Here is a 27,571-nt window from a genome sequence, read left to right as displayed (position 1 = left end):
TATGTACATATAAATAAACACACACACATCCATACTCACGACTCATAAAGAACTGGATACTTCTAAATCACCTGTGGAATAAGCAAACTAGACATCTAAGTAAAGATATGTATGTTAAATGAGAGGCAGAACAGTCTGAGTATTGGTAAGAGCTCTGATTTGGAGTAGCTTAGGTTTAAAACAACTCTACTACTCACTAGCTGCAGGAATTTACTTAGGTCAATTACATAATCTCCTCAGCCTTACTTTTTTTATCTGAAAAACAGGGATATTCATAAGAACCTCTCAGCATCTTTTTGAGAATTACATTTTAAAATGTAGAAAATGTCTAACACATATGAAGCACTATAAAAGCAGTAGTAAAATTATCATGATAATAATAATAATGAAACTGATGATGTCATAAAGAACATGATGAGGGCAGAGGTTGTGTGATAAATATTTTAATACTATTTCAAACAAGACAAAACTGATGACAGCTTGACTTTGGAATAAGTGGGATATGTCTATAGCAGTAAAAAATGTATTTAGAAATTATATGTTTATTAAAATACAGGTTTGTGCTAATTACCAAAGTACATAAGGATTAACCATTACTTATTATCAAAGACTTATAACTCATGTCAAAGCATCTGTTTTAACGCTCCAAAACTGAATATATAATTTTCTGGCTATGATCCCTTCAATTAAATCTCTTTACAATAGTTGCCTATTATTTGAAAACTTCCCCACGATCTCCCTCTATCAACACAAAAAGATTATTGTTAGAATTCTTTTCAATTGGAAAGAAAAAAGGTAGCATATAAGAAAAAAATAATTATTATTATTATACTGGAGGAAAGGGAATGGGAAAATAGAATCAAGTCCAAACAAGTAAAGAGAGATTTATTTCCAATGGATAAGGAAACTTGTAACTTAAGGGGTGCTGCCCAGATTGCAGTTTTTTTAGTCTAAGTAACCTATGCTGTCACTTGCCACACTAGCTGGGGTCTAAATCCACAGAGCCAAACAATCTTTGAAAGTCTATTCTAGCTGTACAGGCCACAGTTGTTTTATTCAAAATTACTTGGCAATATAACCTGGGGCTTCATTTTTCTCCTCCTATAAAATGTTAACTCTTCAAAGCCTTGTGCCATTTTCCTCTAATTTACAATACTAAATTTCAAGCCAGTGAAGGTTCTCCCAGAAGAACTAAGTCCACTTGGTTCATTCTAATGTTTTCCTATGATTTTTTTTCTGTTTTTAAAAGAATAGGATAAATTTACATACAATTTTAATACCACACTACAAGTAAATTCTAGCTTTATAAAGATTTTCTTTCAATAAAGAAAGTAGGTAAAAGGTTTCTAAACTACATTCACTATTCCATAAAGCCATCAAAAGGTCACTAAATGGAAACAACTTTACTACTCACTTATAACTAGCAGAGAGGCCGCATGGTTCAGTTTACTAACAAGAAAACAGATTCTGCCATCAGTTTAATGTGCGCCTGTGGGCAAATCACTCAACATCTTTGCATCTGCTTCTCCAACCATAAAAAAGGAAAAATGCTGCTGACCTGCCTCAAAGGGATATTATAAGAAATAACTAATGATTATGAACTTTAAAAACATAATGTGCCATTTAAACACATTATAACGCTAGTGTTGAAAAATACTTTCTAAACCACCTATTCTGACAGGAAGCATCTGTGGGGGTCAATGGCTACAATAGCGTGTCCTAAAATTAACCCTTCTAATACATGCTACTAGGGATCCCAAGAATAGCACTAGCTTTCTATAAGCAGCCACATAAGCACAGGGATGCTCCCTCACTAACTTCCCAGCTTACGTCATATAGTATCATGCAATAAGATTTCGTTATCAGTTAGTAGCTGTAATAATAATCCATAGGGCCATGAGGGGCTGTTATAAATGCTACAGACGACTGGGACTATTCACCACCTAGCAGTACTACATACTCAAAATAAATTAACAATACTTATGCTATAAAAGAAGTTTCTACATAGTTGCCAAAACTTAAGGCTAAAGAAACAGTGGTGCCCTCTATGAATCATTTGTGGTAGAGAAAAGAGCATATCGAATGCAAATAAAATCTTGCTAAAGCCATCAGAAAAGAATGACAAAGCTGTTATGTACTAATGCAGAAGAACAGTTTAAAAGTTACAGAACCTAGTATGAGCCCATTTTTGAAAAACCAAGCACAACAAAATAAATCCTCTTTTGTAAATATGTATGTGCAAAGAGAAAGGTATGGAAGACTATATACCCCAAACTGTTAGCTCAAGTTGCCCACAGGAAGTGAGACTGGGGAACATAATGACTTTTAGTATTCACTGTATGATTTCTATAATTTTTAATTGTACTGCTTTTATAATAAAAACTTTATAATAACTTTTTTATTAAAATATTTTTTGAGAGAGTGAACGAGAGAGTGAGGCTTGAGCAAGGGGAGAGGCTGAGGGAGAAGAGGGAGCCCTCTAAGCAGGGAGCCCGATATGGGGTTCGATCCCAGGACTCTGGAATCATGACCTGACTCAAAGGCAGACACTTAACCAACTAAGCCACCCAGGTGCCCTAAAAACTTTTAATTAAATTTTCTAGGAACAGAACTAGTTTAGAAAAGTAGGTCTCCAAGTTGAGGTAAGGCATAATTAGATGACTAAGTGTCAAAAGCCCTCAGACACCAAACAACTTTTCTTAAAATCACTGAACAACTTTCAGCAAGGATAGTCAGATAAAAAATAGAAATGGGTCCTTTGGTGAGATACCCTTACCGAGATAAAATTGAAAAAATGAAAAGCTACATTTAAAAAAAACTCCCAAATAGGCATAAGCCAAGCTGCCTCATTTAAACTTTGACAGCAATAGTAGCTCCTTTGTCTTCAAGCCTGTTCAGCTTTCCTTTTACTCCTCTCTAGAGTTGAGACAGGCTTGGCAGGGCCCCATCACTCATCTGCCCCACCCCCACCGGCTCAGGATGCCAGACCAGCTTCAGGTGACTAACTGCCACATCAGAACAGTGATCGGATCAAGAGAAGAAAACAGTGTTTGCCCTACATAAGCAAGGCTAGAGGTGGATGCTTATCCAGAAAATAAATATCTCCAGTGGTTCACTTAATCCAATAACAACCCTCTAGGCTTGGAAGTAAAATATACTTTTCCCTTGAAAGAATCCCATCTGGGCAAACCAGCAGCAAATTAGGAGAGGACAAGTATTATATTTACTAAGAGAAGCTTCTGCATCAGAAAGGGAGGGCCGGAATAAAATAAAAGTTTGAAATGGGAGCAATGAGTTCTTAGAATAAAGACATCTGGTTTCCCCTTTCATGAAATTTTTTTTTTTAAGATTTTATTTATTTGACAGAGAAAGAGCAAGGGAGCGCACAAGCAGGGGAAACAGCAGGCAGAGGGAGAAGCAGACTCCCCACTGAGGAGGGAGCCTGACAGTGTTCGATCCCAGGACCCCAGGCTCATGACCTAAACCAAAGGCGGATGCTTAACTGATTGAGCCACCCAAGTGCCCCTAAATTTTCTGTGTTTAAGGAATTGATAAAGACAAAAATAACAGGTTTTACCCTTAATCACAAAATTACAACTTCTCTACCGAACTTCCAAATCAATTTTAAGTTAAAAGATTAGATTGACTATATCACCCTGAAAGCCTATTTAAACTTACAAGAGTTTGCACATTCTTTCCATAGAACTAATAATAATAGCTACAATTTATTGAGAATTTACTATGTAATAGATCCTGTTATTACATTTAGTCATTCCCCAATAATCCCATGAAGTAAGTACTACAAACGTTTCTCACTTTAGGTAAGGACACCAGCCTTCTTAGAAGGTTTAAGAAAACTGCCCACAACCTTGGTAAGTAGGAGAGTCCTAATTAAATCCCAAGCAGTCTTGATTAAAGAATTCTCACTCTATCTGTTTACAAAAGAAGTGACCGGCTTTTATAGGAATAACAAAGCTACCACATACTGACTGCTCAGAACTATGCCAAGTACAGTATAAAGCATTTTAAATGTTATTTCATTTGGTACTTAAAAAACTTTGTAAAGCAACTATTATTATCCCCACTTCGCAAAAAAAAAAAAAAAAAAAAGAAAGAAAGAAAGAAAGAAAGAAAGAAAGAAAGAAAGAAACTGATGTTTCCTTTCATTGCAAAAATAAATAACACTGCCCAAACTTCAACAGCTAAGTAAGGAACACAGTGAGACCGTACTGGGAACAAGACCTCTCTTTCCAAGCCATATGCTCTTAATCATTTACACTGTTTATTGGACACTTTAACTAAACAAAGATGGTTTTTACAGTCATATTTAAGTATAACTTTTTACTATAGGTATAAAGTGAATCTTTTCTTTAAATGCCATTTGTTCAGGGACGCCTGGGTGGCTCAGTTGGTTGGACGACTGCCTTCGGCTCAGGTCATGATCCCGGAGTCCCGGGATCGAGTCCCGCATCAGGCTCCCAGCTCCATGGGGAGTCCGCTTCTCCCTCTGACCTTCTCCTCGCTCATGCTCTCTCTCACTGCCTCTCTCTCAAATAAATAAATAAAATCTTTAAAAAAAAAAATAAAATAAAAATAAAAATAAATGCCATTTGTTCAAAGTTTTGTAGTTTATAATCTTCATTTCTGCTATTAAAGTAAATGATTAAAAATTAAGTAATTTTCAAAAAAACGTATTCAACAAGTATGTATGATTATGCTCTCAGAAATGATTATGCCCAGCAAAATTTCAAATTCGGAAACAGCAACCTGTTCCTTGGCAAAGCCCTGACAAAGAACTTCAGATATACTAGAGCTAAGTCACACTGCCAAAAATCTATCTGTAAATTAGAAGAAAATGGCTTTAATATGTATATATAAAGTACCCATACCACCACCCAAGATACACTACATATAATCTGACACACTTCAATAGCATAAAGCTATTACAGAATTATTATTCTCTTAATTATAGCTAAATTTATCACTTGAAAGTGATAATGGGCGCCTGGGTGGCTCAGTGGGTTAAGCCTCTGCCTTTGGCTTAGGTCGTGATCCAAGGATCCTGGGATCAAGTCCTGCATCCAGCTCCCTCTCAGCAGAGAATCTGCTTCTCCCTCTCCCACTGCCCCATCCCCCAGCTCCTGCTCTCTCACCCACGCTCTCTCAAATAAATACATAAAATATTTTTTAAACGGTGGGGGGGAAAAAAAGTGATAAACACTATCTTCTGTAAGATTTTCTTCCTCACAAATCATAATGGTCCAGAGAATCAGCTTCTGTACCACGTGAATGCCAACCCCAATGTTAAGCTGGAGAGACACTCACACCAACAAGAGTAATATAATCTCTAACTGTATCCTAAAGCTGAGTACATCTGCATATTCAGTTAGATATTATCCTTCCTTTGGATGACCCCATTTGGCAAATAACTGAATGTGGAATAAGTAAGAGCAAACACACATTAACTTTTATAATAGTTTTTTTTAAGATTTTTTAAAAATTTATTTATCTGACAGAGATCTCAAGTAGGCAGAGAGGCGGGGGTGGGGGGGGCTCCCCACTGAGCAGAGAACCCAATGCAGGGCTTGACCCCAGGATCATGACCTGAGCCAAAGGCAGAGGCTTTAACTCACCGAGCCACCCAGGAACCTCAATAAATGGTTTCATAAGTAAAGCCAGCATGCTAAAAATTACACTTCTAGATTTTTAGAGCAACTTTTTAAAATTATTTTATGAAATGTTTCCACGAATCAAAAGTTATTTATTTATAACTGAAAGAAATTCAAATTCTTTCCAGAAATTCAAAAAGTCAAATATTGTAAACTATATATGCATTTCATATAAATGCTAGCATTTCAAAAATAAAAACCCTTTCCTGACTGTACAGTGATCTAAAAAAAAATAGAAAATAAGTAGTAACCGGTTAATTACCTGTTTAAGGATAAGATCAGAAGGACACACAAACTACTATTCCCATCAGAACGATTACCAGCAGACCAACTAACAGGTAATACCACAGAGCTGTATTTCTTAGTATTTGTATTACAGGTTCTACTGAGAAGCTGATGAACGCTATGCTTTATCTTCCCAAGAAAGCATATGGGTACATGAAATTTTGCACATAAATGAGGGATTCATAGCAATCCTGAAGCTCACACATGGACCTTCCGAATAGAGTTTGAGCAAATACTGATTAAGGAATACTGGGAACTATACTCAAAGTAAAACGTGTCATTTTAAAACTTTCCCTTTTTCTTGTCTTTATTTTGTCCCTTGCTTCTATTAACCAGCCAAAATAGGACCATTAGCACAGAAAGATAAACCTGATGTCTAGTTTTCTGTCTCTGTAAACTGACCCCCATAGATTTGCCTTTTATTTTCTGTAAACTGTTCATACACTTTTACAATCTCATTTTTTTCCTCCCCAAACCTGAATGCTATCTTGAATCTTAGTATGAAAATGATCAGATTTCTAGAAACACATTATCTTCCATGGAAAACTTGAATGTCAGAATTTCTAGTATTTCTGAAAACAGAAATGTAGTAATTTTTAAACAAAAGTTCTCTTTTAAAATTAAACACACCGACCAGAAGTTTAATAAGAGATAACAAATATGTATACAGTCTTATTTTGATGTAATAAGTAAATGAAAATATTTCAATTATCTTGGGAACAAACGCTAGTTATAGCTTGCTTTGTTCAATGTCCATTAGGTGTAAAGGCCGCCCAACTGAAAAGAAAAAAAGACAAGACTAACACACTTTCTTTAGAGGCCTTATCAAAATCCATACCTTCTATAACCTATAACATTTAAATATCAAAAGGATGAATAGGACTATGGCTTCCACTGCTTATTATGAGTGTCATACAGAATACTAGATATAATTTTCACGAATGTAGAAACATCTTTGTTCTACGACACCAAAGGCAGACAAGAGGAGTCTTCACTGTGATGGCCAATATCCCACCATCATCATTTATTAAAATAGCTTCCCAACTGATTAGCTTCTATTCTATCTTCAACTTGCCTTCAGCTTGTTTCTAACACAGCTGTCAGTGGCCCCTTAAAAATATTATGAAACTCTGCCACTCTGTAATCAGGAGTTGTAATCACAACTCCTCTGCTCAAAACTCAGTTTCTATCAGAGTAACTCTATTTCTATCAGAGTAAAAACTACAATCCTTAACAAAGGCTGTTAAGGTCCTAGGTGATCTGATCTGCTTTGCCCCCAACCTGCATCCCCTTTATCTGTCTGACCCATCCCCTCCCATTCTCTTCTTTCCTTACTCTACTCCAGCCACCTTGGCCTCTGTTCAGTTCACTGAACATGTTCAGCTGCCTTTAAAGCCACATGACTAACTCCTTCACATCCTTCAGTCAAGTATTTCTACAAATGTCTTCTCAATATACCTACCTGACCACCTTATTTAACACTACAACCTGTTCCAACCTCCACACATTCCCACCCTCCTTACCCAGTTCTCCCCTTATTTCCATACTTTTTGCCACTTAATAAGCTAGATTACTTATGTTTATTCCTCTCTGCCTGCCCCCCCACCTTAAAATGTAAAGATTCCAGAGGGCTAGGACATTCTGTTTTGTTCATTGATATATCCTAAATGGATAGAACAGAGACCAACACATGTGTTCAATAAATGCTGGATAAATCTTTTAAGTGTCCAAATCCTTGGTGGCCATGTGAATACAGTGGCACAAAGTATCTGAGGTTAAACACTCAGCTCTTAACAGGGTTACCAAAGGTAGTATTACTACCCTCAAAACAGAAAGATCCACTCCTAGGACCCAAGAAAATTAAAAACATAGGTTCACACCAAAGTTCATAGCAGCATTTATTCATAATAGGCAAAAAGCAGAAATAAAGCTAATAAGTGGATCAACCAAAAGCGGTACATAATTTAATCACTAAATGAAATATCATTCACCAATAAAAAGGAATAAAGCATGCTACAAAATGAACCTTAAAAATATTATGCTAAGTGAGGGTGCCTGGATGGCTCAGTTGGTTAAGCATCTGCCTTCAGCTCAGGTCATGATCCCATAGGGTCCTGGGATTGATTCCCACATGGACTCCCACATTAGGCTCCCTGCTCCTGGGGAGTTGGCTTCTTCCTCTACCCCTCCCCCCTGCTCGTGCACTTGCTCATGCACGCTCTCTCTCACAAATATAAAATCTTTAAAAAAAAAAAAAAAAAGAAAGAAATATTATGCTAAGTGAAAGAAGTCAGGCACAAAAGGCCACATGCTGGATGATTCCACTGATAGGAAATGTCCAGAACAGGCAAACCCCTGAGACCAAAAGCAGATTAGTGACGGCTGGGAAAGGGACAGAGAAGAAGGAGAACAAAGAGTGACAGCTAATAGGTACAGGTTTCTTGCTGGGAAGACAAAAATGTTCTGCAGTTAAACAGTAGTAGTGATAGGGCGCCTGGGTGGCTCAGTGGGTTAAGCTGCTGCTTTCGGCTCGGGTCATGGTCTCAGGGTCCTGGGATCGAGTCCCGAATCGGGCTCTCTGCTCAGGAGGGAGCCTGCTTCCCTCTCTCTCTCTGCCTGCCTCTCTGCCTACTTGTGATCTCAAAAAAATGAATAAAATCTTTAAAAAAATCTTTAAAATCTTTAAAAAAAAAAAACAGTAGTAGTGATAGATCAACAATCTTGTGAAAATACTAAGTACCGACCTGTACACTTTATATCTTTTTAAGATTTATTTCAGAGACAGCATGCGAGAGAGAGTGCTTGATTGCGTGTGTGCAGGTGTGGGGAAGGGAGCAGGGGGAGAAAGAATCCCAAGCAGACATCCTTGCTGAGCACAGAGCCTCATGTGGGGTTCAATCCCACAACCCTCAGATTATGACCTGAGCCGAAATCAAGAGTCAGCACCTCTGCACTGTACACTTTAAAAGGGTGAATTTTATCTCCTTTCCTAAAATTCAAAAACAAAACGAAACAAAAAAAATGGAAAGGACTGCTCATCTCAATGTTCACCACTCACTAATAAGGGAAGGCTAAGAGTTGGGAATGCCTTCTTGGCTGCAGTCAATCCTAAAAATCCCATCCACCAACTAATTACAAAAAAACATATTTTAAAAGGGGAGGAGGAGGGACTAGTCAACCATAAGTAGCACCAAGCAGAACTTTTCCTTCCCATTCAATCCATTCAAATCCTATCATCTCCACCTGCAATAGACCCACCTCTCACACCTGGTCCACCACCCTCTCTTACCAGAACTAACTTGGCAGGCTCGCCACTGGCGCCCCTCCTTCTACTCTTGCTCTCCCACAGTCTAGTCTCTGAACAGCAGTTACTGCTCCTGCTCAAGACCCTCCACTGACTTCCAAAACACGCAGATTTTACTCTTAAGTCCTTCCCATGGCCTACAAGGCCCTACACTATACGGTAGGAACTTGTGATCTCTCTAGCCTCATCTCTTACCACTCCAGCTTTAAAGCCCTCTCTGTTCCTTAAAGCATGCACGATCGAACAGACCAAAAACATTCCTCCGCAGTACCCTAGCACTTGAATTTTCTGCCCAGACTGCTCTTCCTCCAGATAACTGAATGGCCCACTGTATCAGTTGTTTCGCATGATGTTTACATGTCATCTCCAAAAACAGGCCCTTTATTACACTTCATCTAAAGTTAACACCTTCTGTCACTGTAATCACTTATCCTGATTTTGCTTTACTTCACAGCATTTACCACTTTTTTTTTTGGTTGGTGTCTATGTATCCTAATTTAATGTAAACTCCATGAGGGGAAGAACTCTTGTTTTGTATACTGCTGTATCCTCAATACCTAGAAGCATGTCTGGTACATGGAGGGCATACAAATTATCTCTTCACTGACTGAATTCACAGACTGAAGTAGCAAAAACACATTCTTCAGGGAAATATGTACTCATCCAACATGCTTTTTTTAAAAAATTACTGGGCGGCTGGGTGGCTCAGTTGGTTGAATGAGCGCCTTTGGCTCAGGTCACGATCCGGGACTTCCAGGATCGAGTCCTGCATAGGGCTCCCAGCTCCTTGGGGAGTCTGCTTCTCCCTCTAACCTTCTCCTCTCTCATGCTCTCTCTCACTCATTCTCTCTCAAATCAATGAATAAAATCTTTTAAAAATAAATAAATAGAAATTTAAAAATTAACAATAGACAAAGAATTAGCAATTCAGACAAAACACAAGTCAGTATTTTACAAAATTACTTGTTCATCAAAGAGATCCCAAATTCATAGGACAAAATACATATGCCACATTATAGATATAAATCCTCTCAAATTTTACAGTAAAAGTTAACTATGAGGTTAACATTCAGACTGAATTAACCAAGCCTCTGATTTCTCTTTGTCTTACTTACTCTCTTAATCTTACATTGTAACTAGAGGATGTGGTCATTCTAAGGTCCCTTCAATACTCAAAACCCTGTACAACACATTTACTTCAATGCCAACATACTTCAGGTGACAATAGTATCAATCTCATTCCCCAAGACAGAAACTTCTTCTTCCCACCCTAGGGCAAGTTATTAGGTCCTGAATTCTGTTTCCTAAATATCTCAGGTCTATTCCCACTGCATGTGTTCAAGCCCTTACTTCTCAGTTGGTCTTCTCACCTGCAATCTCCAGATCTTCCACTCAGCTCTCCCATTTGACATACTCACTACAATACTACCAAAGTGACCTCTCCAGAATATAAATCCACCAACTTCACTCCTTTCTAATAACCTTCAGTGGTTCATACCATTCAAGAAAATTTTCAACTCCCTAACTTAGCCTTCTCTCCATTGCCCTCCTATTCCCCTCCCCAAACACATCATGCTTTAAGTCAGGCACAGTAAACTAAGTTTCCAAATACACCATCTTGGGTGTTTTTTTTTTTTTTCTCACTTTCCAACATGTAGTCCCCTTTCTGTCTCAAACATTCTTTTCTACTCTTCGTTGCTCAATGAAAGCTTTAACACTCAGCTTAGATGTTCTACCACAGAACTTTCCATGACTCTGACTGATTGATGGACTGATTGATTTTTAAGATTTTATTTATTTAGTTGACAGAGAGAAACAAAGCAAGAGAGGGAACACAAGCAGGGGCAGTGGGAGAGGGAGAAGCAGACATCCCACTGAGCAGCAAACCCCACCCCCCCGCCCGAGGGGCTCCATCCCAGAACTCTGGGATCATGACCCAAGCCAAAGACAGACACTTAACTGACTGAGCCTCCCAGGTGCCCACCTGACTCTGATTTAGATGTCCTCTTCTGTCCTTCCACACCACTTACCACAATTACTGTATACTGCGGTCAAAACTCTTGTAACTCAGTATGTGCTGTTCTGCTTTATTTTTCTATGTCTTCTACTAAATTGCGAGCTCCTTGAGAGCAGATCTGAGAGCTTACTGGCATTCATTCCACACTGCCTGATGCATGGAAGGGGCTGTTGTTAAATGACTGATTTATGAAAGAGGGAAGGGAAAGAAAGAAGGGAAGAAGAAGGGGTTAGAGAGAGTGAGGGCAGAGGGAGGGAGGGAGAGGAAAGTAGGAAGTGAAGAAAAATAAGGAAGAAGGGGGAAAAAAGGAAGGGAAAAAAAGAGGGAAAGGAGGAGCCAGGGAAAGGAAAGGGGGAAGGAAGGTGGAAGGAAAAGGGGAGGGGGTGAGAACATGCACAAAAGCAAAGGGCGTTTATAATCAATCCATTATTTTTATGTTTCTAAAGGCAGTGATTATGGAAGAGAATGATACATCTGAAAAAGCCCATCTCTCCAAGATTCTAGGCACAACCACCTAAATCACTTATTCCATAAAGATTCTGAAATCTCCAGCCTCTCCAGCTTCTCCCACTTTACTTAAAAATTTACTGCAATGTGAGATGTTAATAACGTGCACAATGTATAAGGAAACAGTTTTAGTTAGAAAAAAGTAGGAAATGAATCTGAAATAATTAAAATTAAGTCTTGAAATCATTTACAACTTTTAATAATCTAGGATTTCCTGAAAATGTGCTATCACTGACACTGAAAGATCTATAGAAAGTATAAAAAAATCCAGAGCACCTCAGTCATTAAGCATCTGCCTTCCGCTCAGGTCATGATCCCAGGGTCCTGGGATGGAGCCTGGCATCAGGCTCCCTCCAAGGCGGGAAGCCTGCCTCTCCCTCTCCCACTCCCCCTGCTTCTGTTCCCTCTCTCACTAAGTCTCACTCTGTCAAATAAATAAATAAAATTTTTTTAAAAGTATAAAAAATCCAACAAAACCACATATCATGACGTATGTTAAGAATAAAACTGCTTTTGTATTACAGTGCTATTTCTCAAAAACGCACTGGGTAAAAATATTACAAGATAGAATATACTAGTGACTAAATGGGTTTATTTAAATAAACTCTTGAAGTACTATAGCAAAATTGTTTCTAACAACGGTTTCTAAAAATTGTTTCGAACCTAACATTTAAAATGATATATACATTCGTCTTTATTTTTGGATTTTAAAGCAACAACCAGAAAAGTATTACTAAACATTCTTTCAATGAGATCAATACACTGTCATTTAACAAAACTTTAAAAAAATTTCTTGTGACTAATAAAACTGATAATAAAAACTTAAAAACCTGCCTCAAAGTACAAATATGTTTGGTGAGATCTGATAAATAGCATTAATCCTCCTATAAGTCTGTTGTCATTACAATTTAGAAACTGGGAACACAAAAAAAAGAGAAAATGTGAGCCCACTATAATTACTATTAAGTACTTTCTGAATTGCAACTTTGTTAAAGCAAAATGCCAATCAATCATGGGCAGCCTCTCAATGTTCACCATGTAAGAAATCAAGTTGTAAGAAATAAGCTAAGTTTGTAGTACTGCTGATTATCAGTAGACTCCCAAAGAAAAGACTCACTATATATACAATAAACAGGAAGTTCTTCTTGTATAAAATCAGAAATTTACATTAATAACTCTTCCTTTCAACATCAGTAGTACCCTTTTTTAAAAAGGCAATGTTAATGGAAATACTAAGCACTTAAAATTAGTAGTTCTAAAATTATACCAAAAAATTTGCATTTGCCTAATACTATGACACTCTTAAAGGCTAAAGTTTCCAACGTACTTTCATTTTTTAAACACACAAGTTAAAAAAAAACGGAAATGAAAGAAAAGGAAAGAAAATTTAAATCTTAAGGACCTTCAACTTACTACATTTCTTTTAATCAAATATTAACAGAACACCAAAGACGTGCCAGGCAGTACATTGGGAACTATGACAGATTGCAGTATCTACCAGAAACTAAATCCTATATTATTCAGCTTCTGAATTTATTATATGTTATTCAACCCAACACTTTCCTTTAAGAAGTTCTCACCCAACACCAAGGAAGATATACGGTTTTTCCTAACAAATTCACTTGTCACTGTTTTATACAGGTCCCAGGAGTTATAGCTAGCATCTGTGACTAACAAAAGGGATCTGTTTCTGAAACATCACTGACTACTTTTTTCATTTACATGAAGGTGAGACAACAATTCAGCAGATATAAACTGTTTCAGATACTTTATAGCATCCAAACTCAAGAAGAAAAAAAAAAAACTAAAAAAGGAAAAGAAAAACTAAAATTACTGCGTATAGCTGATATTTAAGTAGTCACAGCTTTTACTTTCTTTCATAAACAGAAGCATTACAAATTTTCATTTAGATGCAGTACTATAAAAGCAAATCCATCCTGAACAGAAAAAAACTTGTTTTCAAATAATTCAAAGGAACTATCAAAAGCAGACATTTACATTTTCAGATACTATTCTATGCATTCCTATACTTGTGAACACACCCTACCGTTTCAAGCACTTCCGAATTTGTCATGGATGAAAAATATCTCTAGTCTCTAAGTTCTACCAGTTGAATCTAAACAGGCCAGAGTATCTAAGGCTTTTTATTCCCCAGTGTATAAAAAATAACACCATTCTATTACATAGTCTCCAAAAAATAAAAACCTACACTTCCATTGTCATGATCTCTTCCACCAACTAAGTAAATTCTACTTTTTACACATTATCCTCCATTCGGTTAACGTGTTTACATTTAAGAGGAATCTGGCCATGGGCTTTCCACATCAATCCACATTGGTTTTATCACAACATCTGACAATTTAGACTAAACGGATCAACCAAGGGAAAAAAAAAAGTAGGGTCCTAAATCCCAGGAAAAAGTAATATCTCTGAGTTGTGTAAAGATCATAAAGATTCTCTTTAAAAATCTTTCAGTTCAGATTATTTTCTCAGCAAACAAACAGGTCTTCTGCTAGAAATTCCCAGCAAGGTACACGCAACAGACGGGATTTTCTTTCATCAGTGTAATCGCTAGAACCACAACACAGTTCAGTTTCCAGAGTCGGATTACTTGACCTGCTTTTTCTGTTTTACCTTTTAAAACAGTTTATTTCATGCAGTTACTCCTGCCTTACCCTGCAGAAAGAGACGTTCGATATGGGAGAGCCGTGCTCAGTGCGACCTCCTGTAAGTGGCCCCAACTCCACAGCAGAGCCACAGAGAGCCACGCCAGCGGACCCCACCGTCTCCAGGGGAAGGGGCTCGGGCACCAGGCCGCCCCGCACATCTTCCTCGGCGAAACTCGGAGGCCCCACACACAAGCCCGATCACCCCCCCTTCCCCAATTCTAGAACCCCAGAGGTCGTTTCCTCTACGCAATCTTACCTTCATGATGATTCTGGGACCGCGATCCCCTCGAAAACACCAGATTCACCTGCACCTGGAGGGGAAACAAAAGACACCCAGTCGGCACCACACGCACCCTCTGCACCGGCGGAGGCGGAGGGAACCGAGCGCGGCCCGAACCCCGAAGAAAGCGCCGTGGCGGACGTCAGCCCCCGAACCGCGAACCGCAGACGAGGGGCTCCCCGTGGCCTCGCCAGCCCCGCAAACCCAGCCACCTCCACAGCTCGGCCGCTTCCCGTCCCCATTGTCGGGACCCGACAGAGTTTCCCGTCTCCGACAATGACGCCATTTCTGTCAGAGAAGAAACTCACAACAAGCCCGGGGGCCGGCGCGGGGCTGCCTGTCCTCCCCGAGGGCCTCCGGGCCCGGCCGAGCGGGTCGGCGCCCCAGAGGGTCGCGCAGCCCCGCTTCCGAGCCGGAGCAGGCCCGGGCCCGAGGGGCCCCGGGTGGGGGCGGCGGAGAGGCCAGGCGGGCCGGAGGGCCGCGGGCAGGACCGACCCGCCGCTCAGCCGCTGCCCACGTCCCGCTCCGAGGCGGAGACCAGACAAGTGCGAGCGGGATCCCCGGCTCCCGGGCCGCGGGGGCCGCCAGAGGACCGGGGGGCCGGGAGCAGACACTGCCCCCCGCCGGCCCGGGCCCCCCACCGCGGCCCAGAGACGCTAAATCGCTGAGTGTGCAGCCGCCAGGCTGGGGGGCGACTCGGACTCGGCAACTGCACGGGGGCGGGGGCTCCCGGAAGGCGGAGGCCCCGAATCCGGGCGCCCGGCGAGACCACCGAGCGATCGCCCCCTGCTCCTCGGCCGGGCCCGCGGACTCCCGAAAGGACCCCTCACGGGACCGCGAAAGCCTCAGAAAATGCCCCTACCTTCGGCGGAGGCGAGCTCTCACCCTGGCACGTCCAGAGTTCCCTCCCCTGCTCCCCCCCAAAACCAGCAGGCCCGGGGGAGAGATGGGGGAAGAAGGGCGGCGGGTCCAGCGGCTGCTGAGGCTGAAGCTCCGGCTCCTCCTCCTCCCGCGGCGGCGACTGGTACCTTTGTTTGGCGGCCGCTCGGGCTCCCTCGCTGGGGGGAGGGGGGGGGACGACGAAAAATCCCTCCCGGACTGGAGGTCCGGGCCCCGGATCGCGCTGCCCTCCAGAGGACGGCGGCGCCAGACCCTCTGCGGCTCCCTCCGGGCAAAGGTCCAGGCGGTGGCCGTGGCGGCGGCAAGCTTCAGCTCAAGAGTCTCCCTCCGCTCCGGCGCCCAAGCTCCTCACTCCGGACTCGACTGACGGGCAAACATCGCTTCCCCCCCCACCCCAAGAGCCCCCCTCCCTTCTTTCTCCCCTCCCCTAGATATTTTCCCCTCCCCTACCTCTTTCCCGGATGGCCCCTCAGACGACCTCGGATTGGTTAGCATTCTTTAGAACCCGCCCATCCCCTATTCTTATTGGTCCCCGGGATACAAACAACGACGCCATTTTCCCACCACTTCTATGGAAACAGAAAGTTACTCCTCAAAGCTTCCCGGGAAATGTAGTCCAACCTCTGGGGCCAATGCGAAAGCCTTTGCCCAGGAGAACTGCAAGACCCGCAATGCCCCGCGTCCGCGTGAGGCAAGTAGTGGGGGGAGGGGAAGGGGCGGGGCAACAAAGCAGTAGGGAGGCGGCAACGACGCCTGCGCAGTGTGACCGGGATGGCGCATTTTCTTGCACCGAGTAATGCGGCGTCGCTGGCGGCTGAAGAGGGCGGAGAGTTCTGTGGTGAAGTAGGGGGAGGGATCCATGTAGGCGTCAGGCGGAGCGTTGTTCTGAACTATAAAGTGGGAAGTTGATGCTGGGCACTACTACTCCCGGGCCGGCGGCGCGAAAGTTGTGATATCACCGTTGAACCGTGAGCGGCTGTGGTGGCGGCCGGGGGGGACCCGGATGGGAGTGAGGGCGGGGGAGGCGGGAAGGCGGGGTCGAGGGGAAAGAAAGAAAGGAGGGTGAGGACCCGGATGCTGAACCGGATTGTGTATGAATTTTCCATCCTCGCTGGAGAAGGGGAGGAGCGGTGGGTGACACAGTAGGGCGGAAGGGTGCATCCGAACCGAGAGGAAGCAGGAACCTCACCGGCCCTGCGGGCTCCGACTAGCAGAGGAGCGCCGGGAAGCGCTTTGGCCAAGTCTCTGCTAAAAATCTGCCTCGAAGTTATTTAAATCCGCTGCCTGTAGCTCGGGCAGTTTTGTTCAGGTCTGTCACCTCCCGGGGTTTGAGTGGAAGGATCCGTTCTGCGTTTCCAGCTACACTGATACTCGTCTGGCACCACTTAGCAATTTTGAAATCAGATCATTCCCTTTAAAAAAACAAAAAGCAACTTGCACGGTATTCTGACTTTTTATACTGCAAGTGTATGCCCTGATTTCATCCTCCAGCGCGTTAGAACCATGAGGTTCATTCAGTCCTTCCCGTGCTTACTGGGCGCCTGCCGTCTGGAAAACGGTACAGACGGGAGTAAAGTGGACCCACAAGTGGGTGTGAAGTTGGTAACAGTGGTGAGTGCTGCGAAGGAGAGTTACGTGATGATTTGGAATAGGGAATTCGACTTAAGGGAAGCAGAGTGAGGATCGAGCTCAGAGTGGGTTAGCAGGAGTTAATAGGGAAAGAACTTTCCAGGCGGAAAAAAATAACATCTTGGGAGCCTTGTATCTAGAGAGAGATTTTAAAGTGTGAAGAACTAACATAGTAATAACAAAAATGATGATAATAAAATAAAGTGTGAAGAACTGAAGCTGGGGGCGGGGGAGGCGGGAGTAGCCCAGTCTTCCAGACAGTTTGTTAGGGAGTGTGTTCTTACCTAAGAGCAAAGGGATGTCTCCGAAGGGTTCTCAGTCGGTTGGGAAATAAGGCCAGATCTAAATTTTGCTGGCCGAAGAGTAGAGGTCTACATTAGAGGGGCAAATGCAGGGAGCCCAACCAGATTATGTCAGTAGTAGTCCATACAGGGGGGACAGTTATTTTTATGTTAATATTCATCCATCAATTGTATGAACAAATTAAAGGCAGTTTTCCAGTTTTGAAAGTGAGTAGTTTCAGACTCTCACAGAGGCATTCTGTAGTTATTCAATCTAAAAACAAGATAGTTGATTTCATGTAACAATGCTTCTTTATGTTGGAGTCTAATACCTATCTGATGACTGAAATTTCCAGCCACAATAGGAGGCTTTGCATTAAAAAGGGGCAGGGGGGTGAGGAAGCAGGTAGGGTATAGGCTGCTGTATGTAGAAACCCTGAGACTTAAGACACAAAACAGATTACTTTTCAATATCTAGAAAAATTGAGGTTCCTGTGTTTTCCCACTACTGAGAATACTTGTGTATAAACATCCTGTAGGAAAGGAACATTAATTCACTTACTTATTAAGAGTTTCTTAAGGTGGGCGCCTGGGTGGTTCATTGGGTTAAAGCCTCTGCCTTCGGCTCGGGTCACGATCTCAGGGTCCTGGGATCGAGTCCTGCATTGGGCTCCCTGCTCAGTGGAAGCCTGCTTCTCCCTCTCCTACTCCCCCTGCTTGTGTTCCGTCTTCTGTCTCTCTCTGTCAAATGAATAAATAAAATCTTTTCTAAAAAGATAATTTTTAAAAATTTATAATTCATATTTTTTGTTTTTTAATGGCATCAACCAAAGCCTTAAGAATTGGAACAAAGGTTAGTTAGCACTGACTTCTGGGCAAGAGTATATCTGTCTCCAGATGAAGACAAAAGAGTTCTTGAAAGGTAGACTCATTATTTCAAGTTAAGTGTGTTCTGAAGGTTGTGAAAAAAGATGAACATGATTATTGCTCTCAACCTGTTATGGAAGAGATGGCTACCAACTGTTCTAAATGCAGAAGTATAAGATCCCTTTTTTTGTTTATCCTACCTTTAATTCTGTTTAATAATCTTTTATTTAAGTGATTATTCTTCCTGCTTGTCATCTTTTTCTGATCTCTTAAGAATGAGGTAATATGTCGGGACGCCTGGGTGGCTCAGTTGGTTAAGCATCTTGCCTTTGGCTTGGGTCATGATTCTAGGGTCCTGGGATCGAGTCCCACATTGGGCTCTTTGCATAGCAGGGACCCTGCTTCTCCCTCTGCCTGCTGTTCCTCTGCGTGTGCCCTCTCTCTCTCTCTATGACAAATAAATAGATAAAATCTATTTTATCTATCTAAATAGATAAAATAGAAAAAGGAAAAAAAAATGAGGCAACATGTTAAAGTTTAAACAGTATAGATAAGAGGTTACTAGTTTTTAGATAGTTTCAAAATATTTTCGAACTTTTTTTTCCCCTGTGACATACTGGGTATTAATTGTCAGTCAAGGAAGGTGTAAATCAGAGCAGTCAAGGCATTCCATTTCTACATGGAATGTTTCTCTTTGAGGTCATATTGCTAAGATGATTTCCTTTGCTGGAGTGCTCAATTCTGAAGATTGTTTCTCCTTGTTACTCAAGAGGAGATTACAGAAAACACACTTTTTGATCCTTTCAGTTCATGATTCTAAAGACCAAATAAATCATTGTTATAGAAACAAAAGAAAACAGATAAAGGTGAGAAGCCACCTAAAATGTGCCAAGATGTCAGAGTAATTAGAAAAGTAGATTCCTAAGATAAGGACAAATAAAAATAGCAAAAGATACAAAAAAGCCAAGTAGGGGTTGGATTCAACAGTAAAAAAGTATAGGAGGAAGGCCACAAATGGTATTCTAGAAAACACTGAAGTAAGGTAAAACTCCCAATAATAAATCGCTACAAGGGAATTGTGTGTGTGTGTGTGTGTGTGTGTGTGTGTATACAAGGTAATATTTTTGATAATTTTATTCAAGTTAGTGTACGTCTTAAATTAGAATCTCTGAAATGGATTGATTATAAAGAAAGTATAAGAGAGAAGTTTTCGCCTTATATTTTAAGATATAAAATTTATTCATTCTAATGCTCATTGAAAAAAGTATGTTTACTAATTTATGTAATCAGTCAAATATAGAAGTATCTAATTCTGTGGATTTATTTTGACATTGATTTGATGTCAACAATTTAAGCCCTTATGGTTGAGTAAAATAAGAATGGCTTAGTTTAAGTTATGTAACTGAGGAAATCACTTACAACCCAGGTGAATACTCTGACCAATGAAATCACTTGAAGATTTTCCTTTTTTTCTTATGAGATAATTTACATGTGTGGTTCACCCATATAAAGTTAACATTTTAGTATATTCATAGGGTTGTGCAACCATCACCACAATCTAATTGTAGAGTATTTTAATTCCTACAGAAAGAAACTTCATACTCCCTCTTCTTGCTACCACAGTGCTAGGCAGTCATCAATCTGCTTTCTGTGTTTGTGATTTTCCTTTTCTGAAGATGGGCTCCTTTTACTTACCATGTTTCAAGATTTCATATATGTAGAATTTTCTTATATAACATACTGAAAGTCTGCCTGTACAAAAACAACTTGAGATACAAATCCCTTTGCATTTGGAACTCAAAATTAATTCAGTTATTAAGATTATCTTTATATTTCTCCTTTTTCACAGATCAGCTTTGAAGTTTAAAAACAATGGAGAAGACTCAAGAAACAGTCCAAAGAATTCTTCTAGAACCCTATAAGTATTTACTTCAGTTACCAGGTAACTGTTTAGTTATGGTCCATAGATCCATATAGAGTCTTGTGATAGAGTTGTGGTCATTCAAATGCTAGCATACAGAAAAGATTAGACTTACTAGCTCTTGAGATTTCCTATTTAATAAGGGATACATACAAGGAAAATTACAAATAGAACATTTTAGTTTTATGTTCTTAAAGGGGATATTTTGGGGATGCCTGGCTGGCTCAGTCGGTTAAGCATCTGCCTTTCACTTGGGGTCGAGTCCCGGATCGGGCAGTGAGGAGCCTACTTCTCCTTCTGCCTGCCACTCCCCCTGCTCTCTCTCTGGCAAATAAATAAATAAAATATTTAAAAAGGGGGGGGTATTTTTGACATACCCTTTTAAAAATGTCCATTTATACAACATAACTAAAAAAAAAATACTGAAAACATTTGAGTACGTCATTGGAGGTTTTGGGATGCCACATGTTCCTATTCCCTACTATTTAGGTGTCAGGGGCTTTTATGCCAATTTATGTAACAACAAAAAGCTTTACTTTCCACGTTCATGTTTTCCACTGTCATCTACTCACTGCATTTCTTATGCTACTAGTTCCTTTAAGAGCCAAATAGTAATGCATCTCTAAGTCACATTACTTAGAAACAAGGCCCACATTATTCATACATGTAGATGGGTCACCTGAACATGGCTTCTTACGGTAACACCTGCCTAATCACATGTATATGTATGTTTTATTTTGCTATTTTTTTAACTTGGTCTGGAAAATGGTGATAGCAAGTTAAAACTCAAAACTCATATATATAATAAGGGTGGGTTCCTATAATAAAAATTCATTCACAGACCAGTTACTTGAAACTTGGAATGTACTTTCTTGTAGAAATTACATAAAAGATGGTGAATTAGTTGACAACCATAAAAACCTATTTAGCCCATAAGATAGCTAACCTATAGACCAGTGATGTTCTCAAATCAATCACAATAAACACTTGTTCATTTTTGTTCTAAAGTGCACACCTTTCTTTGTGGGCCCACCTCCGTGGTATTATGTGTGTTTCTATTCTTCATAGCCTGGAGAGGATAAATATGGTTATCAGAAGCTGAAGAGTGGTAGCTCCCCAGCTACATCTTGAAAGCCATCATGATTAGCGTCATTTCTATTCTGGCGGACCTATATGGAGACGTACCTGCTAATGTCAGTGTTTCAGAAAAATGGAGGGAACCAGGGCGTCTTTGGATCGGGTCATGATCCTGGGGTCGTGGGATCAAGCCCTGCATTGGGCTCCCTGCTTGGTGGGAAGCGTGCTTCTCCCTCTCCCACTCCTCCTGCTGTGTCCCCCACCCAAATAAAATCTTTAAAAAAAGTAATAACTCACCAAAGCTTATTAAATGAAATCTAATTGACAGCATAAAGATATTCCATAGTACTATAGAAGCAATGTAAACGGATCCTAAATTTGTTAGATATAAATTACCTTCCACTATGATGAGTCCAGAGACAAATAAAATAAAATCCTGCTTCTTAAAAGTTAAAATATTAACATATTAAAGATGAAATCCTCAAGATCCAAAGGACAAAGAAGATTTACACTTTTTTAAAAACTAGTCAGTCTGTTACTATTTTTTTAAGTTTTTATTTATTTGACAGAGAGAGAGCACAAGCAGTAGCAGTCAGAGGGAGAGAAGCAGGCTCCCCACTGAGCAAGGAGCCCAATGTAGGGCTCCATCCCAGGACCCCCAGACCGTGACCTGCACTGAGGGCAGATGCCCAACCAACTGAGCCACTCAAGACACCCAGGGTCTGTTACTATTTTTAAATTCATTAAAGGTAGTGCACCTCTTTATTGCCTACATCCAGGGCAGACAACGTTGACTGCCTTGCCCTTGTCATGGTGCTACTTTTTATTGATATATTGATATATAACTACGTACTACAATTATTGTAAGTACAGCTCAAAAAGTTGACTAGGGGGGCACCTGGGTGGCTCAGTCGGTTGAGCATCTAACTTCAGCTCAGGTCATGGTACCAGGTCCTGGGATCAAGCCCCATATTGGGGCTCTGCACTCAGCAGAGAGTGCGCTTCTCTCTCTCCCTCTGCCCCTCGCCCCCATTGCACACGTGCATGTGCCGTCTCTCAAATAAATAAATCTTTTTTTAAAAAAAGAAAGAGAAAAGAATAATGAAAAGTTGCCTGCTTTTTAAGAAAAAGCCAAGAAGGCATCTGGTTGGCTTAGTCAGTTAAGCATCTTGACTCTTGATTTCAGCTCAGATTTCAGAATCTGATTTTGAGATCAAGTTCTCTCTCTCCCTCTGCCCCACCCACTTCCCCCGAAAAAAGAAAAATCAAGAGACCCCTTTTGAGTGATTTATTCAGCAGCTAGTAACTACACTTATTAGAGGGTCTCCTGCTGAGAAACAGGATGATGTTTCTCCTGCACTTTACCCATTGTTGGACTTACTTTGTAACAAGTTTGCAGACACTGGCTAGAACTGGGCTATGGTAATACATGCCAGTTATCAGTGCTGTAAAGCATCTAAGGAGTGTCTCCTGTTCTGCTAAGCAAAACAAGGACCATCTGTAGCTAATTTTAGCAATAATGTTTACCTGTGTAATGAACTTCTGTAACATTTTTATTTAATCCTCATTATCCTATAGTATTTTAACATTTAAAACTCTCATTAGGTATCTCACTTTTTTACTATCTAATACAATCTTGCATCCATTTTAGAATATAACCTCAAAAGATTTTCCTAAAGAAACAGAAAATTATGAAGCACCTAGCTGAATCAATCAATGGAGCATGTGACTCTTGGGGTTGTAAATTCAAGCCCCCTGCTGGGTGTAGAGATTACTTAAAAAATAAAAATCTTGGGGCACCTGGGTTGGCTCAGTGGGTTAAAGCCTCTGCCTTCGGCTCAGGTTATGATCCCAGGGTCCTGGAATCAAGCCCCACATCGGGCTCTCTGCTCAGCAGGGAGCCTGCTTCCCCACTCTCTGCCTGCCTCTCTGCCTACTTGTCATCTCTGTCAAATAAATAAAATCTTGAAAAAATAAATAAATAAATAAAAATCTTTGTGGTGCCTGGGTGACTCAGTCATTTAAGCATCTGCCTTTGGCTCAGCTCATGATCTGGGGGTCCTGGGATCAAGGCCCATGTCAGGCACCCTGCTCAGCAGGGAGTTTGCTTTTCTCCTTCTCCCTTAGCTCCTCCCCCAACTCACGCTCTCTCCCTCTGTATCTCAAATGAATAAATAGAATCTAAAAAATAAATTACAAAACAAAAATAAATAAAAATCTTTAAAAAGAGGGAGTGGGGGAATTAGGTGATGGAGGGCACATGATATAATGAGCATTGGGTGTTATATGCAACTGATGAATCACTAAATTCTACCCCAGAAACTAATAATACAGTGTGTGTTAACTAAATTGAATTTAAGTTAAAAATTTTTCTTAAATGGGGGGGTGTCTGGGCTGCTCAGTTTGTTAAGTGTCCATCTCGTGATTTCAGCTCAGGTCATGATCTTAGGGTCACGAGATTGATCCCTCATCGGGCTCCACAAGGAGTCTGCTTGAGATTCTCTCCTCTTCTTGCCCCTCTGCTTGCACATGCAGTCTTCTCCCCCCACAATAAATCTTTAAAAAAGAGATAGGAAATTGCATTATGCATAATAAACCTGTTTTTCACAGAGAACTCAGAGTTCCTAAAGTGACTTAAAGGTGGGCCAGGCCATTTATTCTGTCAAAAAGTTACTCTTGCTATTAAAAGATTATATTAATTAGCAATTATTAGTATTAGGATTTTCTGGAATTTGTGAAGTCAAATGACTTTTATTTATTTGCCCTAGGGTAGGTCCCCAGGCCGGGAGTTAGTAACATTAAAGTCTTTAAAAGAGGAGAGGTAACTAGGGGGTTCTTGGGTGGCTCAGTTGAGCATCAGACTCTTGACTTGGGCTCAGGTCATGATCTTGGCGTCATGGGCATCAAGCCCTAGCATCAGACTCCACATTCAGCATAGAGTTTGCTTGTCCTTTCCCTCCCTCTCTGCCCCTACCCCCACTCACACACTCTTCTCCTTCTAAAATAAATATTTTTAAGAAATAAATGAAGAAAGGGGACACCTGGGTGGCTCAGTGGGTTAAGCCTCTGCCTTCGGCTCAGGTCATGATCCCAGGGTCGTGGAATTGAGCCCCGCATCGGGCTCTCTGCTCAGCCAGGAGCCTGCTACCCCCTCTCTCTCTGCCTGCCTCTGCCTACTTGTGATCTCTGTCAAATAAATAAATAAAATATTTAAAAAATAAATAAATGAAGAAAGGTAATTATCATGTGTTTCTTTTAATTTTGAGGGATCTCTGTGACTAGCACCTGTTAGAAATTATTTAGGGCCTTGAAACTATCAACCCAGACCCCAGATTATGGTTAAAGGAAAAAAACACTGAAACACAACTACATTACCTATAAGTTAAGCCATTTATGTGCTCTTTTCTATGTACATTCAAAAGCAAAAAGGAAAAATGTGGCTCCACATTGATTCTTTGTGTTCTTCATCTTCTAAACTTGTTTTTTAAAGCGATATGGTTACTTTGCACAGATGTACTTTGTCAGTATAGCTCAGATTGGCCTTTGTTAAACTGGAAAGTAGAACAAAGTACAAACTATATATCTGCTACCCAGACCATGCTCACCTTAAAGGTTAGTAGACAGAAAATACTGCTTCTTGAACCCTAAGAGATCCTTCTCTTTTAGACTTCTCACAAAAAGTGCAACTTTTTTTCATTTGGATATGTGATGAGAGTTTATTCATTTGCTTGGGTGACTGGTGCAGAGAATACATAGATAGGTCTTAGAAAATACGGTTTCTGTTCACTGAAACTTATGTAACTTTTTCTGAAACCATCTGAAATTAGGATGTTACTGTGCATTCACTCTAGCAGGAAACTTGTAGAATGCTATTAAAAGAACTGGTTAGAGTTTATCTACCATTCCTTTATATTTGGGCAAAAAACCAAAAACCTCTTGAGCTTTCCATGTAAGAAAATGATAATATTGAAAAACTAATGGCCCTAGTCAAAATAAAAAGATTAACTTTTGACTAAACTGGAATGCTGAAAGGGAATACTTCAGGGAATGGTCATCTCATTTTTTTATAGGAAAGAAGCAGAGTTGTACAGTCTCTAAAACCTTAATTTAAAGAAATGGTAGATAATTTTAAGAGGTAGTTTTATGATATTTTATTGAATTCAATAGCAAAGTACAATTCATTAGAAATACCTACAGTTCTCTGAAAACAGACATTGCTGATTAACTGCCACTGACTAGACTGGCTTATTTTTCAGAAAAGGAATGAATTAGATCATAGTTCCTAAAATGCCCATATTTCATTCCAAAATTGTTGATACAACTTAAGATGAAAGGAGTGGGCTTACTAGTGGGCCATTTGCATACTTTAGAATCTCCTTGCATGCCCTGATTTCAAAAGACTGTGAGCTTTCAGAATGCGAATTTTGGTAGAGGGGGCGGTGTGGGGGGGGGGGGGGCAGCAGTGATGGGCCTGGATTCAAGTCTCAACAATTTCCAAGGAAGTTTCTGAATGTTTTTTTAATAACTGAAATATTAATTTTATTGCCAAATTTTATTCTTTAATTTCAGGTAAACAAGTGAGAACCAAACTTTCACAGGCATTTAATCATTGGCTAAAAGTTCCAGAAGACAAACTACAGGTATTTAGGCAATTCTAACCTCATTCTTAATCCCTAACAAATTAATATATGGGACATAAAATACTCTTTGCTCTTAATTGAGTTTAATGTGGATACATGTATTGTTTTATATTGAGGTTGCTAAATAATTATTCATTGCAAAAACTAAGAAATCTGAGACTCTCATAATCTGTTAAGTATTTATAAGCTGTTTTGAATAGGTCAAACTAAATGAAATTGTCACCTATCTTTTTTGTTAGATTATCATTGAAGTGACAGAAATGTTGCATAATGCCAGTTTGCTCATTGATGATATTGAAGACAACTCAAAACTCCGACGTGGCTTTCCAGTGGCACACAGCATCTATGGAATTCCATCTGTCATCAATTCTGCCAATTATGTGTATTTCCTTGGCCTCGAGAAAGTCTTAACCCTTAATCACCCAGATGCAGTGAAGCTTTTTACCCACCAGCTTTTGGAACTCCATCAGGGACAAGGTCTAGATATTTATTGGAGGGATAATTACACTTGTCCCACTGAAGAAGAATATAAAGCAATGGTGCTGCAGAAGACAGGTGGACTCTTCGGATTAGCAGTAGGTCTCATGCAGTTGTTCTCTGACTACAAAGAAGATCTAAAGCCACTGCTTAATACACTGGGGCTCTTTTTCCAAATTAGGGATGATTATGCTAATTTACACTCCAAAGAGTATAGTGAAAACAAAAGCTTTTGTGAAGATCTAACAGAGGGAAAGTTCTCCTTTCCTACTATTCATGCTATTTGGTCGAGGCCTGAAAGCACGCAGGTGCAGAATATCTTGCGTCAGAGAACCGAGAATGTAGATATTAAAAAATACTGTGTACATTATCTCGAGGATGTAGGTTCTTTTGAATACACTCGGAGTACTCTTAAAGAGCTTGAATCTAAAGCCTATAAACAAATCGATGCACGTGGTGGGAACCCTGAGCTCGTAGCCCTAATTAAGCACTTAAGCAAAATGTTCAAAGAAGAGAATGAATAATATTAAGCCATTTCCAGTTAGACCTGGTAGCTTATTGCAGTTGACTATTTTTTTGTCTTTTAGCCTATCACTTTTAAAAATTTGGACCGAGCTGTCACTCTCCACAAACAGAGTGAATAGGGGTGATGTGAATGAGGTGGTTTCGATTTAGAACCCCTTTGTACAGATAATCATCATAGTACAAAGTTGAAAGAATCAAAACGAGCCACATTTAAGTAGGTCTGATTTGAATGTCAGAATGTGCTATGTCTGGACCTTATGGACAACTGCCACAAATGTTCTGTTGATTCTGTCAATAAAGAAGACTTCAGCTTCCAGGAATTTTTATCCAGATACTTCCTAACTGTGCTATATGGGCAATTTCCCATTCGCCTACCCCAGTTTCAAGTCAGTGACTCCTTGGGACCAGTTTCTGTAGCGAGCTGGCCCAGAGACCACGACCTCCGCTTTCTTCCTAAATGTTGTTACTTATAATATCTCGGTCTCTTCTTGGAAACTCCCTCACTAAAATCTTCCATGAAAAA

The 27,571-nt window shown here is 40.4% G+C and overlaps 2 protein-coding genes across 12 annotated transcripts in view; one reads left to right on the top strand and one right to left on the bottom strand.

Moving 5' to 3' along the window:
* The window catches only part of LOC116862475 (AT-rich interactive domain-containing protein 4B), a 141,133-nt gene extending 125,263 nt beyond the window's left edge, over positions 1 to 15,870 (bottom strand). For 5 of the 6 annotated variants that reach the window (XM_032849764.1, XM_032849766.1, XM_032849767.1 and 2 more), the window contains exons 1-2: positions 15,594 to 15,706; positions 14,708 to 14,762 (exon numbers count right to left, since the gene is read on the bottom strand). In XM_032849764.1, coding sequence (XP_032705655.1) covers positions 14,708 to 14,713 — 6 coding nt within the window. In that variant the 5' untranslated portion in view covers positions 14,714 to 14,762; positions 15,594 to 15,706. Of the gene's footprint in view, positions 1 to 14,707; positions 14,763 to 15,593; positions 15,707 to 15,759 lie in introns of those variants that run through there. The other variant, XM_032849765.1, reaches the window with a different exon arrangement.
* A 327-nt stretch (positions 15,871 to 16,197) lies between these two features.
* Positions 16,198 to 27,368, top strand: LOC116862478 (geranylgeranyl pyrophosphate synthase). Of its 6 annotated transcripts, none has more exons than XM_032849775.1 (4): positions 16,198 to 16,322; positions 20,258 to 20,350; positions 25,976 to 26,046; positions 26,286 to 27,368. In XM_032849775.1, exons 2-4 carry the CDS (start codon positions 20,281 to 20,283, stop codon positions 27,045 to 27,047), a joined length of 903 nt encoding a protein of 300 aa, XP_032705666.1. In that variant the 5' UTR covers positions 16,198 to 16,322; positions 20,258 to 20,280; the 3' UTR covers positions 27,048 to 27,368. The 6 variants fall into 6 exon arrangements, with proteins under 6 accessions (XP_032705666.1, XP_032705663.1, XP_032705668.1 ...); XM_032849772.1 differs by lacking the exon at positions 16,198 to 16,322 and adding an exon at positions 16,377 to 16,599; XM_032849777.1 differs by lacking the exon at positions 16,198 to 16,322 and adding an exon at positions 16,661 to 16,940.
* The last annotated feature ends 203 nt before the right edge of the window (positions 27,369 to 27,571 follow it).

The sequence above is a fragment of the Lontra canadensis genome, unplaced genomic scaffold (genome assembly GCF_010015895.1).
Source record: "Lontra canadensis isolate GAN:19392208 unplaced genomic scaffold, GSC_riverotter_1.0 scaffold247, whole genome shotgun sequence".
Classification (NCBI taxonomy): domain Eukaryota; kingdom Metazoa; phylum Chordata; class Mammalia; order Carnivora; family Mustelidae; genus Lontra; species Lontra canadensis.
Note: the sequence above shows the minus strand (reverse complement) of the source record. Positions and strands in the feature narration are given on the sequence as shown.

What these genes read in the sequence shown, in the direction of transcription:
- LOC116862478 (XM_032849775.1), top strand. Translation starts at nt 20,281, where the DNA reads ATGGAGAAGACTCAAGAAACAGTCCAAAGAATTCTTCTAGAACCCTAT. An exon ending in GTATTTACTTCAGTTACCAG is followed by an intron (nt 20,351 to 25,975) that starts GTAACTGTTTAG and finishes CTTTAATTTCAG; the next exon opens with GTAAACAAGTGAGAACCAAA. An exon ending in TTCCAGAAGACAAACTACAG is followed by an intron (nt 26,047 to 26,285) that starts GTATTTAGGCAA and finishes CTTTTTTGTTAG; the next exon opens with ATTATCATTGAAGTGACAGA.